The sequence below is a fragment of the Phacochoerus africanus genome, chromosome 2, assembly GCF_016906955.1.
Source record: "Phacochoerus africanus isolate WHEZ1 chromosome 2, ROS_Pafr_v1, whole genome shotgun sequence".
Lineage (NCBI taxonomy): Eukaryota > Metazoa > Chordata > Mammalia > Artiodactyla > Suidae > Phacochoerus > Phacochoerus africanus.
Window position 1 is genome coordinate 155,020,169 of NC_062545.1, and position 13,508 is coordinate 155,033,676.

General features: G+C 34.8%; 1 protein-coding gene across 4 annotated transcripts in view; it reads left to right on the forward strand.

Moving 5' to 3' along the window:
* The window catches only part of RTTN (rotatin), a 146,815-nt gene that overhangs the window by 14,216 nt on the left and 119,091 nt on the right, over nucleotides 1–13,508 (forward strand). For all 4 annotated transcript variants that reach the window (XM_047766974.1, XM_047766973.1, XM_047766975.1 and 1 more), the window contains exons 10-11: nucleotides 2,548–2,663; nucleotides 13,324–13,494. In XM_047766974.1, the coding sequence (XP_047622930.1) occupies nucleotides 2,548–2,663; nucleotides 13,324–13,494 (287 nt within the window). The remainder of the gene's footprint in view (nucleotides 1–2,547; nucleotides 2,664–13,323; nucleotides 13,495–13,508) is intronic.

Consider the following 13,508-nt stretch of genomic DNA (forward strand, 5'->3'; position numbering starts at 1 on the left):
AGTTCTTTTTACATAATTTGTGTTTGTTTTATCTGTTTTCTAGGGCTCTCATTTTTTTTCTTTTTTTTTTTTTTCCACTTTCTATGTTAAAATCTGTACTAACTTATCTTTTGGGATATAGCTTCCTAAGAACTTAGTAAGGTCTTTATTATCTCTTATGTGGGTGCCATGGAGCACTGTTCAGATAGAGTATCCCCTTCCATTTCTGGCCTTTTATTGCATAGGCTTCCACTATGTGTGGCTGTTTTAAAGATAAATGCTGAGAAAACAATGTACCTGTAGTAAGTTAGAGAAGATGGACTGGCATGAATGGACTGGAATAAAAAAGTCTTTGGCTTTTGCTTTTTAGAAATTTTTTAAGTTGCTTTTAGTTGTTCACTCTTCCTATTTAATTTTTACTTGAGCTATGAAACATGTTAAAAGCCCAAATACATCCATCACTGGATTCTTACCTTGGCAGTAATTTCTTTTTCTTAAAAAGCAAAATAGAACAAAACTAAAAAAAATCCTCAAAGATTTCTTGGATTTACCTTTTTTCTCAAATGTGTGGGGTAAATTTGTGAAGATGTTCTGCAGTATATACTGGAATGTAGTTGTGATTTTAATCAAGAGTGATGAAGAACAATAACAAAATGGCTAATATCCAGCAGACTCTAAGTAATCAAACAGTTATCACGATTGCTGTGCTTTGCTGCTATGCTTGGTTTTGTGCCATTATTCCATGCACTCCTCACACCAACCCATTTTATCCTTTATCCATCCCTTAGTGGTAGTTATTTGCTTCTCTCCCAGTTTTATAATGAGGAAGCTGAGGTTTAGTGTGCTTTAGAAACTTATCCAAAGTCAAACAGTGAAGAGACTTGAACCACAGTTCAAATCCACACATTTTGCATTTTGCAAGGTAAAGAAAGATTTGGAATAAATAATGACTTTTATTCTCTAAATATATACATTTTAAGTAGTTGATTAACTTGTGAAAATAAAAATACATAATACACAAGTTTTACTTTTTTTTGGTTTATGCTGGTTGAGTGAAAAATACATCCCATGTTATTGGTTCTTTAAGTCCTGTGGATATTTTTTTGTCTGCTTGGAAGTGATGGGGATGAAGGCAGGAGGTAGCTGTATATTTGGGAACACTAAAAATGTTTTTTCCTGAGGAAAACTGTATACCTTAACTTCTAACCCGTGGTGCTACAGAGACAACGCTGGATCCCCAGCCCTCTGTGCCACAGTGGGAACTTCTGTATACCTTAACTTCTCACTGACTGAATAACTCTACTTCTAGGATTTAGGAGTACAGATTAATTCATGTACTAATCATGTGAAATGAAGGAAGATCTGAATTTTGGCATAATAAAGTATATATGTTTGTTGGCATGGTATACTGAGGAGAACAGTTTTAGACTTAATGATTTTGCATTTAACCTTTTCTTAATTTGCTGTAAAAAGTCAGATTGATAATTATAAAGCTGTATCTTGGTACATAGAATTTTCTAAATGTTCTCTTGCCCTTTTGTGGTAAATTATTGTGTAATTTGTAATTGTTCAATGTCCTAAGAGATTTCTAAGAGAATTTGCTCCAGCTGTTCTAATGAAACAATTAATCTAGACCCTTATGATCTGGTAGTTTGTTTTACTTTTATTCATTATAAATTGACCTTTGGGACAGAAAAGTCTTGATTGAGTATTCACCTCACTTAGAATTATGAGTAGTGGGATTCCTTTGTTATTCAGTCTCTGGAGAAAGGAGATTGCTTGGGTGGGTGTGACTGTGACAGCATAGTTTCTTCTGGAATTTTTTTTTTTTTGTCTTTTTGCTATTTCTTGGGCCACTCCCGTGGCATATGGAGATTCCCAGGCTAGGGGTCCAATCGGAGCTGTAGCCACTGGCCTACACCAGAGCCACAGCAAGAAAGAATCTGAGCCGAGTCTGCAACCTACTCCACAGCTCACGGCAATGCCGGATCGTTAACCCACTGAGCAAGGGCAGGGACCGAACCTGCAACCTCATGGTTCCTAGGCAGATTCGTTAACCACTGCGCCATGACGGGAACTCCTGGAATGTTTTTAGTTTAAGGTGAGTACAGGTTTCCCAGACAACTCCTGTGTGGGAAACTACTAATTCATGACAAGGCTTAGGCCTTCTAGTCCTAAGTGGGAAATTTATTAGAGTGCATCTTCTCAACTTACCTGTGCTTTGCCACATATTTTGTGTAACATGGGTAGTCTCTGAATTTGAAAAATTATTTAAATTTATCTCAGTTCTTCTAGTTAGATTATTGTTATTCTCTTCTTCAGTGTCTTTTCCACTTGTGAGCAGATTTTATTTTTTGTGGTAAAATAGTATTAAGATTGAAATAGAAATCTGTAATGGTGACTATAGATTGTGACTTCCCTATTCATCTCTTTCAATCATTCTAAAAACACCAAAAAATAAAAATAGAAAGAGATATAGGAATTTGAGGGCATGGCCAATTAGAGAAGTAGGCAGCTTTCTCTGAAAGTTAACTTTTTTTCTTAGCTCTCTCCTGTTTGCATTCCTAGGTAGTAGACAGATGATAATAAGAGTTCTGGAACTGCTTGCAGAGGACATGATACTTATTGGTGAAGCAATTTCAGCAGATATCTGGGATGACAGCAGCCTTTTTGCTATAGATATGGTGAGAATCAATGTTTTCTTTGGCATATGGGTAATAATATTCGTATTTTATTTTATTTTGGTCCTTTTTTGGTTTCATGTCTCATTAGTCTTTGAAAGCTTGCTTTGTTTTAGACATGATAAATCCCAGCTTTATTTTGTGCATAGTCTGGAATAGGCCATTTCTCCAGAGTTTCTGGTTACTTTAAATGGGGGACTGTATATCAAGACCAGAAACAGGCCATTAGGGCTGCTCATAGTTACTGTGATATTCTTTCCTTACAGTAATAGGACTAGGAAATGTGTATTTAAATTGTTGCTTCTGTGTTTAAACTTATATTTCTTTGCTTGGACTTTGTTTTCCTTCATAGAACTTCTTAGCAACATCAACATAATTGCTTATTAGCTTTAACCTTCAGCATGCAGTGTATAATTTCAGAATAGCAGCATTGGTATCACTGTGGTCAATAACTAATAAAGTTTAAGATTTCCTTGTAGTTCTTTTTGACTTAGACTAAATCTCATTAAGAATATACAGTCAAAATTCTGTGTCTTAAAGTCACTAGAAAGAATTAATTTCTCTATTACCGATTAAGTATACAGTTGGACTTGTTTCAGTTTGTTTTCATTTTTGGGAATTATTTTCTCTTCATAAAAGCATAACTCAGATGTCTCCCTACCATCCTGTTTTCTGGTTTATTTTTCCATTTTTATTTTAGTTTTTGAAAGTATATGCTAAAAAGTATGTAGGCTCATATTCCTCCTCCCACATCTTACCTTAAAAGTGGTATATCATATACAATTTCATATCTTAATTTTACAACTTAATAATAAATCCTGTATGGTAACTAGACTTATTGTGGTGATCGTTATGTATAGAAATAATGATTTACTGTATGTATAATACTAACTAACATTGTGGTAGGTCAGATGTGTTCAAAAACAAACTCAGAAAAATCATTTGTGATTTTTGATGTGTGATTACCAGAGGAAGGGGTGGCAGAAGGGGAATTGAAGAAGGTAGTCAAAAGGTACAAATTTCCTTGGAGTTCCCATTGTCACTCAGTGGTTAGCGAACCCAGCTAGCATCCATGAAGACTTGGGTTCAATCCCTGGCCTCGCTCAGTGGGTTAAAGATCCGGTGTTGCTGTGAGCTGTGGTGTAGGTTGCAGATGCGGCTCAGATCCCTTGTTGCTGTGGCTCTGGCATAGGCCAGTGGCTATGGCTCCAATTCGACCCCTAGCCTGGGAACCTCTATATGTCGCTGGTGTGACCCTAAAAGACAAAAAGACCAAAAAAAGGGGAGGGGTACAAATTTCCGGTTGTAAGATAAGTACTAAGGATGCAATGAACAACATGACAGATATAATTAATACTGCTGTATATTATATATGAAAGTTTTTAGGAGCGTAAATCCTAAGAGTTGTCATCACAAGGGAAAAAATATTTTTTCTATTTCTCAAATTTTGTTTCTATAGGAAATAATGAATGTTCATTCAGTAAACTTAAAGTGATAAACATTTCATGATATATGTAAGTCAGATCATTAAACTTTGCACCTTAAATTTATACATTGCTGGATGTCAACTATAACTCAATAAAATAGGAAGAGAAAAGAATGCCTCCATGTAAATGTAGGCATGGAGATTACTCCATGTTCATATGTAAAGATCTTCATTCTTTTTTATAGGCTGCAAGTGCTTCATTTTGTGTTTATTCACCTGTTGATGGACATAATTGGTAACAAAAATTATGTGAAATGAGTGATGTGCATTTTATTTCATACCTGTGCAAGGATGTCTCTAGGGTAAATTTCTTTAAGTGGGATTGCTGTATCAAAAAGTAAGTATATTTTTTAGGGTTCCCGTTGTGGCATAGCAGAAACAAATCTGACTAGTATCCATGAGGATGCAGGTTCGATACCTGGCCTTGCTTAGTGGGTTGGGGATCTGGGTTGCTGTGAGCTGTGGTGTAGGTCACAGATGAGACTCGGATCCTGTGTTGCTGTGGCTGTGGTGTAGGCTGGCAGCTGTAGCTCTGATTTAGCTCCTAGCCTGGGAACTTTCTAGTGCTATGAGTGTGGTCCTAAAAAGCAAAAACAAACGAACAAATAAATAAAGTATTTTTAATTGTAGGTATTGTCACATTCTCTTAAGTAGCTATACTGTTTCTTTCATTCACCAGCAGTTTATTAGAATATGTTTTCTCCTTAAGGCTCAGCAGTAGGGTTTATAGTCAAACCTCAGATTTTTGCCATTTTGATATTATGTCAATTTAGTATTAATTGACACTTTTCTGTAAGTAAAATTGAGTGTCTTTTTGTAGCTTTAAGGGCCATTTTCATTTCTTTTTCTGTAAATGTCCAGGCTTTTATCCATTTTTCTCCTGGGCCATTAGTCTTTTGTTCTTTTTCTTGATTTTTATGAGTTCTTTAGGTGTTAAGGCCATTGGTTTTCTAAATGTTGCAACTTTTCCCCCAGTTAGGTTATTTTTTTTCCCCCCAGTTATTTATTTTTTTTCCCCCAGTTATTTATTTTTTGATTTTATTTTTTTTGACTCTCCTAATGATGCTTTTGACTATGCAAAAGATTTTATTGACTTATTTATTTTTACACAGATAGTATCTTTTTAAAAAATTGCTTCTGGATTTTGGAACATGGAAAAATTCTCTCCATAGTTTTGGAAAGATGTGCTATATGTTCCCCTTTCTTGAAGTTTATGTTTTTGAATTTTGGGAGTATTTTCCTCAATATAGACTTATTATTATTTATTCATATAAGTATGTATCTATTCATATAAATATTTATTTGTATATGTGTATGAATATATGGGTATTTAACTGTTTTATTTAAGTATAGTAGACATATATAATAAGCTTTACATGTTTTTTAAAGTTGCTTGATACATTTTGACAAAGATACACACATGATATCAATTAGTTTGCATTTTCTAGAAGATTTTATGAGTTAACTCACTGTATGCTTTTTTGTATGCTTTCTTTTAGTATGATTACTTTGAGAGATAACCATGTTGTTTCATTCAAATGTAGTTCATTTTATTGCTGCCTGCTTTGTTCTTTACTATTTATATTTCAGTAGGGAAGATAATTTTGGAAAGTTTGGCATTGTATATTTTTCTTTTTGAAGTATTTTAATAAGTAGTATTTTGCACAAGTGATCAACACATGAACAGGAGCCTCAGAAATGTCATATAACAATATAATGTTTAAGAAATCTGAACTACCAAGAATATGTATCCACATAATGGGAAACTATATCCTTTTTACATTTCAATATATCAGTAATCATTTGAGATTTTATATCTTTTATTTTGAAATTGTCACCTGATAAGCTTGCTTTACTTGAAGAATTGGTGTTCTACTTTTTCCATTTATGAAAATTGGTAACTTATGAAAATTTATTAGTTATAAAAATATATATTGGGAGTTCCCGTCATGGCTCAGTGGTTAGCAAATCCGACTAGGAACCATGAGGTTGCAGGTTCGATCCCTGGCCTTGCTCAGTGGGTTAAAAGATCCGGTGTTGCCGTGAGCTGTGGTGTAGGTCATAGATGCGGCTCAGATCCGGTGTTGCTGTGGCTCTGGCGTAGGCCTTTGGCTACAGCTCCAATTCGACCCCTAGCCTGGGAACCTCCATATGCCGCGGGAGCGGCCCAAGAAATGGCAAAAAGACCAAAAAAAACCTCTTTGAGTTACCATCTTTTTTATGCATTTGTTATTTTGACCTAGATCTGTCTGTGTTTTATTGGACTTTGTTATAGGCTGCCTGAAATCTTTGTGTATAGAGGTTAGAAGAGAAAAAATAAATAAAATCCTGATGTTTACTTAATACCTATGTGTGAAAAAATTTTCCAATTTTTACATACACAAATCCCTTGAAAAGAGAAACGACTTATAAGTATTTTATAATAGATAAAATATATTGTTTCAAATCCTTCAATTTCTTTATTTATAAAATATGGGTGGTAGTTCTTAATCTTCATTTTTGTTAGTCCTTAAGGTTATCACACTATTTTGTAGTACTTTTAGAAGATTTTCACATATTGAAGGTTTTCAACAAGTGAGTTTTTCCTTAGAAGTGTGAAGAATGTTTTATCAGTTACTTCTTAAAATAGCTGAAATTTCTTGGCCAGAACATTTTTCTGTGAAAGTTAGTCATTCACTTTTAACTTTTGGCTGCTGGTCTTTTATGATTCAATGAATTATTTTTACTTTAAAGGTTAAATCTGTTGTACAAGTGCCAACTGGTATGTTAGAAATGTTAAATAAAACAGTAGTGCTTGAAATTATATTTGACTTACTTATTTAAAAGAATAAATTCTTCCTAGGGAAAAATTTCATTCCTTTGGGCTATATATTAATAGAAGCTGACAGAATATCTTAATTTTTCTTAATTTCTGTACTTTTGTCAAGTTTAAAAAGAAAGCTAAAGCAAAATTTTTGTTGTGGCATTAAAGGAACAAAGTAATAAATATTTACCAATTCAGTAATTAAATATCTGAAGATTTGTAATCATTTCTCTAGATCTTTCCAAATAGTGCTAATAGTACTTGTGTCTGGAATTCCATAACTCACTTTGTGTCAACATAGTCAAAGAAATGTTTTTCTCCACAAATTGTATATTTTTATTTCACTCAAATAACAGGGTGAAGGATTTTGAAGATTCCAGAGAGAAGGGCTTGATGATTAACCCTTCAGTAAAGGCTCAAGAAGGGTAATTGAACCTGATTGTAAATTGATAATTTGGGTGAAAAGATCTCTAATTAGCATATGCCTTTTCTGCTTCTGCCCACCAGTCCAGAAACAGTTATTTTAGTTCACTAAACATTCTTTGATTGTTTATTATATGCTGGGCACTTGAGGGTACTGGGGATTGTTCATTATATACTGGGAGTACTGTTGATGAATACACAGCAGTTTTTTTTTCACTCTTATGGGAGATGGATAAAAAATTGGCTATATTCCCCATGCTGTACATTCCATCCCCATGACTCATTTATTTTGAAATTTGAAGTTTGTAGCTCTTAGCCTCCCTCACCTATTTCATTCATTTCCCTAGCCCTTTCCCCTCTGGTAACCACCTGTTTGTTCTCTGTGTAATTGAGGCTGTTACTGTTATAGGTTTGTTCATTTGTTTTTTAGATTCCAGATAGAAGTGACATAAAATGGTATTTTTCTTTATCTGGCTTATTTCACTTAGCATAATTCTCTTTGGGTACATCTATATTGTCCCAAATTGCAAGATTTCTTTCTTTTTTAGGGCCGAGTAGCATTCCACTCTGCATGTGTGTGCGTGCATGTGTATACATACACACCACATCTCTATCCATTCATCTGTCGATGGATTCTTAGGTTGTTTCTTTGTCTTGACTATTATAAATGATGATGCTGTGAATGTTGGGATGCATGGATCTTTTTGTATTGGTGTTTTTGTTTTCTCCAGATATATTCCCAAGAGTGGAATTGCTGGATCATATGGTAGTCTTCTTTTTAGAAAAAACTAATCTCCATACTGTTTTCTACAGTGACTGCATCAATTCACATTCCCACCATTAGTGTACAAGGTCCGCATCCTTGTCAATATTTGTATTTGTGGTCTTTTTGTTGATAGCCACTCTGAGAGTTGTGAGGTAATATCTTGTTGTTTTGATTTGTATTTCTCTGATTAGTAATGTTGAGTATCTTCTCATGTGCCAAGAGTGCTTTGAAAACACTTTTATTTATTTATTTATTTATAATGATTTTTATTTTTTCCGTTATAACTGGTTTACAGTGTTCTGTCGATTTTCTAATGTACTGAAAACACTCTTAAGCCAGGGATCTCAGGGAGAGCTTTTTGTAAATCATGACTAAGCTGAGTCTTAATTTATGAGTACGATTGGCTAAGTAAATAAAGATAAGGTCTTTTATCTGGCAGAGAATGATGAGGAGGAATGGATAGTGCTGATTGATGGTCAAGGGTAGGGCTATTGGGAAGAATGCAAGTAACTAGAGCATAAAATATGAGGTGGATATGCTGGGAGAGAGGCTGGAGGGTTCATTTAGGGTCTGCTCATAGAAGGCTTTTGATGTGGTGCTGAGTAGTTTGACCATCATTCTCTTGGTAAGATGAGCTTGCTCTTAAGCCTAGAAGTGCTGGGTAAGATTGGCTGTTGTGTGGAAGAGAAGTGGGGAGTGTGAAGCTGGAAGCATATGGGGGAGAGTCACTTATTTCAGATGCTTTACAGCATCCCAAACCTGTGTTATATTGCACCGTAAATTCTGTTTCATTGGGAGTATTTAGAATATTTTGCTCATCTGATATTTTAATTCTGTAATTTTGTAAAAGCTTTGAATATTCTTTGAAAATTGGCTCTCTTTTTTTCTTTCTTCCTGCATCAACTGCTTTACAGCTGTTTAAACATCTTTAGCCCAGCAAATTAACACCGTGGACCAGACAGTATTTTTTAAAAAATTCTGTCTTTTCTTAAAACATTAGAAACAAAACACTTTTTTTTTTTTTTTGCTTGGAAGAAATGCTGGAAATAGTAAAAGCTGCAAGACTGATTCTTTTAGTATATTATTTTGAGAAATACTTCATCATTAAGAATTAGCAAGGTTATTTGAAACAATTTCAAATAGTTTTTTTTTTTTTTTTTTTACAGAAAGCCCTACAATACTGAGATCTTAAATATGTTTATTGGTGTAAATTGTAAATTGTCACAGTTCCTTTTGAATAACAGAGATATGTTGTTTTGAAGGTATATAAAAGTATTATTTTAATTATTTCAATGAAAAAATTACCTGCCCACATCATAAGGCTGTGACTCTGTTTCTGATTTCTTTTCTCTAGACCAGTAATTATTAATAAAAGGGCTATTAAGTTTTTCTATTTTAATTTTGTAAGGATGGCTGAACTTTTGGCTTATTTTTATTGATTTTTAGTTTTATTTCCCTAGGCTTAAAGAATGCAATTTTAAATATACACTTTTTTTTTTGCGATTAAGTAAATGGTTAGTTTTAGCTAGTATTTCTTGGAAACATGAGGAGTTGTAGTCTTTGAAATATTTCAGGTTTATATCTGTTTAATTTATTAATTAAGTTCAGAAAGACCAAGTTAAAACCTATAAATCCGTCTTTGTTTTAGTGTCAAGTTTTGCTTGATATTTATGTTATTCAGACCACGAAGACTTATTCATGTTGGGTATTTTTCTAATTTTTTGGCCATGCCCATGGCATATGGAAGTTCTTGGGCCAGGAATCGAATCCGAGCTGCAGCTGTGACTTATGGTACAGTACAGCAACACCAGATCCTTAACCTACTGCACTGGGCCAGGGATCGAATCCTTACTGCTTCACAGACAACATGGGATCCTTAACCTGCCATGCCATAGGGGGAACTTCTTATGTTCAGTCTTTACTCTCTGTTTTGCATTTCATGTATAGAAAATTACCACCTTTATCTGATATTTTTGTTCTGAATTTTTCATTATTCATGTTTCATATGTTTTTGTTCATATCTTACTATACTAATTTTTAACCTTTTATGCACAAAGATAAAAATGTATTTTTAAGGAGTTCCCGTCGTGGTGCAGCAGAAATGAATCCTAGTAGGAACCATGAGGTTGCAGGTTTGATCCCTGGCCTCGCTCAGTGGGTTGATGATCCGGTGTTGCTGTGAGTTGTGGTGTAGGTAGCAGACACAGCTTGGATCTGACATTGCTGTGGCTGTGGCATGGGCCTGCAGCTACAGCTTCAGTTGGACCCCTAGCCTGGGAATCTCTATATGCCGTGAGTGCGGCCCTAAAAAAAAGACAAAAGACAAAATATACATATATATATTTTTAAAAATGAATTTTTTATATGTGTAAATTACTAATATTTGATTTTTGGTATGAAATCACATTTTACTTATAGGGAAATTTAACCTTTTTAGTACAGTTATTATACTATAATAATAATATGGCTATTATGCAAGAATTTTGCTATCATTTTGTTTTCTTTTTTACTACATAGATTTATTGTATCTTTTACTTCTGCTGTGATTTGGAAAATATAGTTTTAATTTTATTTGTGTTTAAAACTTAAATTTATTGAATGATCCATATAAGTAAAAGAAAATATTTATTCCTTTATATAATTTTTTTTTTTTTTTTTTTTTGCTTTTGAGGGGTGCACCCGTGGCATATGGAAGTTCCCAGGCTTGGGGTGGAAATGGAGCTACAGCTGCCCGCCTATGCCACATACACAGCAAGGTGGGATCTGAGCCGTGTCTGCAGCCTATACCATAACTCACAGCAAGGTGGGGTCCTTAACCCACTGAGTGAGGGCAGGGATTGAACCCACATCCTCATGGATCCTAGTCAGGTTCGTTAACCGCTGAGCCATGAAGAGAACTCTCTCCTTTACATAATTTTTAAAATTGTGGTAAAATATACATAACAATTTACCAGTCATCACTTTTTTTTTGTCTTTTTGCCTTTTCTAGAGCCGCTTCCTGTGGCATATGCAGGTTCCCAGGCTAGGGGTCTAATTGGAGCTGTAGCCATCAGCCTACACCAGAGCCACAGCAACGCAGGACCCGAGCCGTGTCTATGACCTACACCATAGCTCACGGCACCGCTGGATCCTTAACCCACTGAGCAAGGCCAGGGATGGAACCCGCAACCTCATGGTTGCTAGTTAGATTCGTTAACCACTGTGTCATGACAGGAACTCCAACCAGTCATCACTTTTTGAATGTATATTTTGGTGGCATTAGGCACATTCACATTGTTGTGCAGTCATCACCATTACTGTCTCCAAAACTTTTTCATCACCTCCATACTCACCAAACAGTAACTTCCCTTGCTCTCCTTTGCCCTACTCCTTGATGATGACTATTCTTACTTCTCTATGAATTTGAGTACTTTAGATACCTCATATAAGGAGAATCATACAATATTTGTCTTTTTGTATCTGGCTTATTTTACTTAACGTAATGTTTTCAAGTTTCATCTATTTTGTAGAATGTGTCAGAATATCATTCCTTTTTAAGCCTGAATGATATTTCATTGTACGTATACCACCTACTACATACTCTTTATCTATTCATCTATCGATGACACATTTCTACTTTTGGCTAGTGTAAATAATGTTGCTATGAACATTGATGTACAAATAGATGTTTTAACTCCTTGCTTTTGATTCTTTTGTGTGTTTATTCAGAAGTGATATTGGCCAGATAATATGATAATTCATAATCTATGTTTAATTTTTTGAAGAACTGCCAAGTTATCGCTACAGTGACTGCACCTTTCTCATTCCCATCAGCAGCAGTGGCCAGGTGTTCAATTTCTCCACATCCTTTTCTTTTCTTTTCTTTTTTTTTGTCTTTTTAGGGCCGTACCTGTGGCATATGGAGGTTCTCAGGCTAGGGGTCGAATTGGACCTGCAGCCACTGGCCTATACCACAGCCACAGCAACGCGGGATCTGAGCCATATCTGCAACCTGTACCACAGCTAATGGCAACACCGGGATCCTTAACCTACTGAACAAGGCCAGGGATCAAACCTGCATCCTTATGGATGCTAGTCAGGTTCGATAACTGCTGAGTCATGACGGGAACTCCCACATCTTCTCAATACTTGTTACTTTCTCTTATTTTTAGTCATAGCCATCCTAATGGGTGTTAAGTTGTCTCACTGTGACTTCAATACTTTATGTGATTTTTATAGGCTCCATACCTTTTAGTTTTGTTTCCTGTATATTTATCCTTGAATTAAAAAAAAAAATTCTGACATGTATTAGTTTTTTGTCTTCAATACAGGTTATTTCTCATTTTAATTTTCTGACATGTATTAGTTTTTTGTCTTCAATACAGGTTATTTCTCATTTTAATTTTCATATGTTTTCTTTGGAAAGTTGAGAGTGAGAACTTCAGTTCTTTTTTCTTCTACCATCTTACTGATACTGTCCTTTTTAGCTGCTAGTTTATAGTGTCATGTCAGCATATCTAGGATGTGTTTTCCTCTATGTTGTTATGATTTGCCAGTTAGTAGTCTTTTGGCTTTATCTTGGTATTTTATGCATACCTTTCAATATAAAAGATATGACTTTTATTTAGGTATTAAGCTCTCTAAAAATTTATGATGGCAGAACATTTGCTTTGAAACAATCTTATTACTTGAAGAGAGATTATACATGTTAATATTGCATTATTTTTGATTGCTTGACATTCCCTGTGTCATTTCTTTAGTAACTTTGGGATCAGTTAGAGTACAGGGATCATGTCTCTTTGTACTAATGCATTTTTTTCCATATACCTGCTACTGTGTTAAGCATACAGTAAGTCCAGTAAATACTGAATGAGAGATTCACATGCCACATTCAGAGTTGGACAGTTAAGCACTAGAAACTAGGAGGAGTTTATGATTCATTAAGTTGTTGTTTTTTTATTAGTTAGAATTCATCATATTAAATTCTTAAAATTTATTAGCTTTTTAAAGTATTTAAGTGTGCTTATCATTCTTGCCTGCTTTTAACAGTATCTCAGCACATATTGGCTATTTTGATAAAGAGAAATAAATTTGTGTTGTCATTTGTTTTTGTTATTGAATGATAACATTTTATACTGTTCTCCCTGGCATTTGCATATTGGCTCCTAAAATTGTTTTCCTCTGTATTGTGTTTAAATGTTTACAGAAGGAGAAACTACTCACGGTGTTGGGATCCCTTGGGGACACCATGTGCTACCATAAGAACAGCATCAGTTTGGAACAACCAGAGGCAGTGCTAGTGCACCACAGGATGGCCTTTGTCAGCATCTCGCTGTTTGCAGTCCGACTCCTGCAGACGCTTCTCCCTGTTGAAAAGGTAAGGCAGGTAAT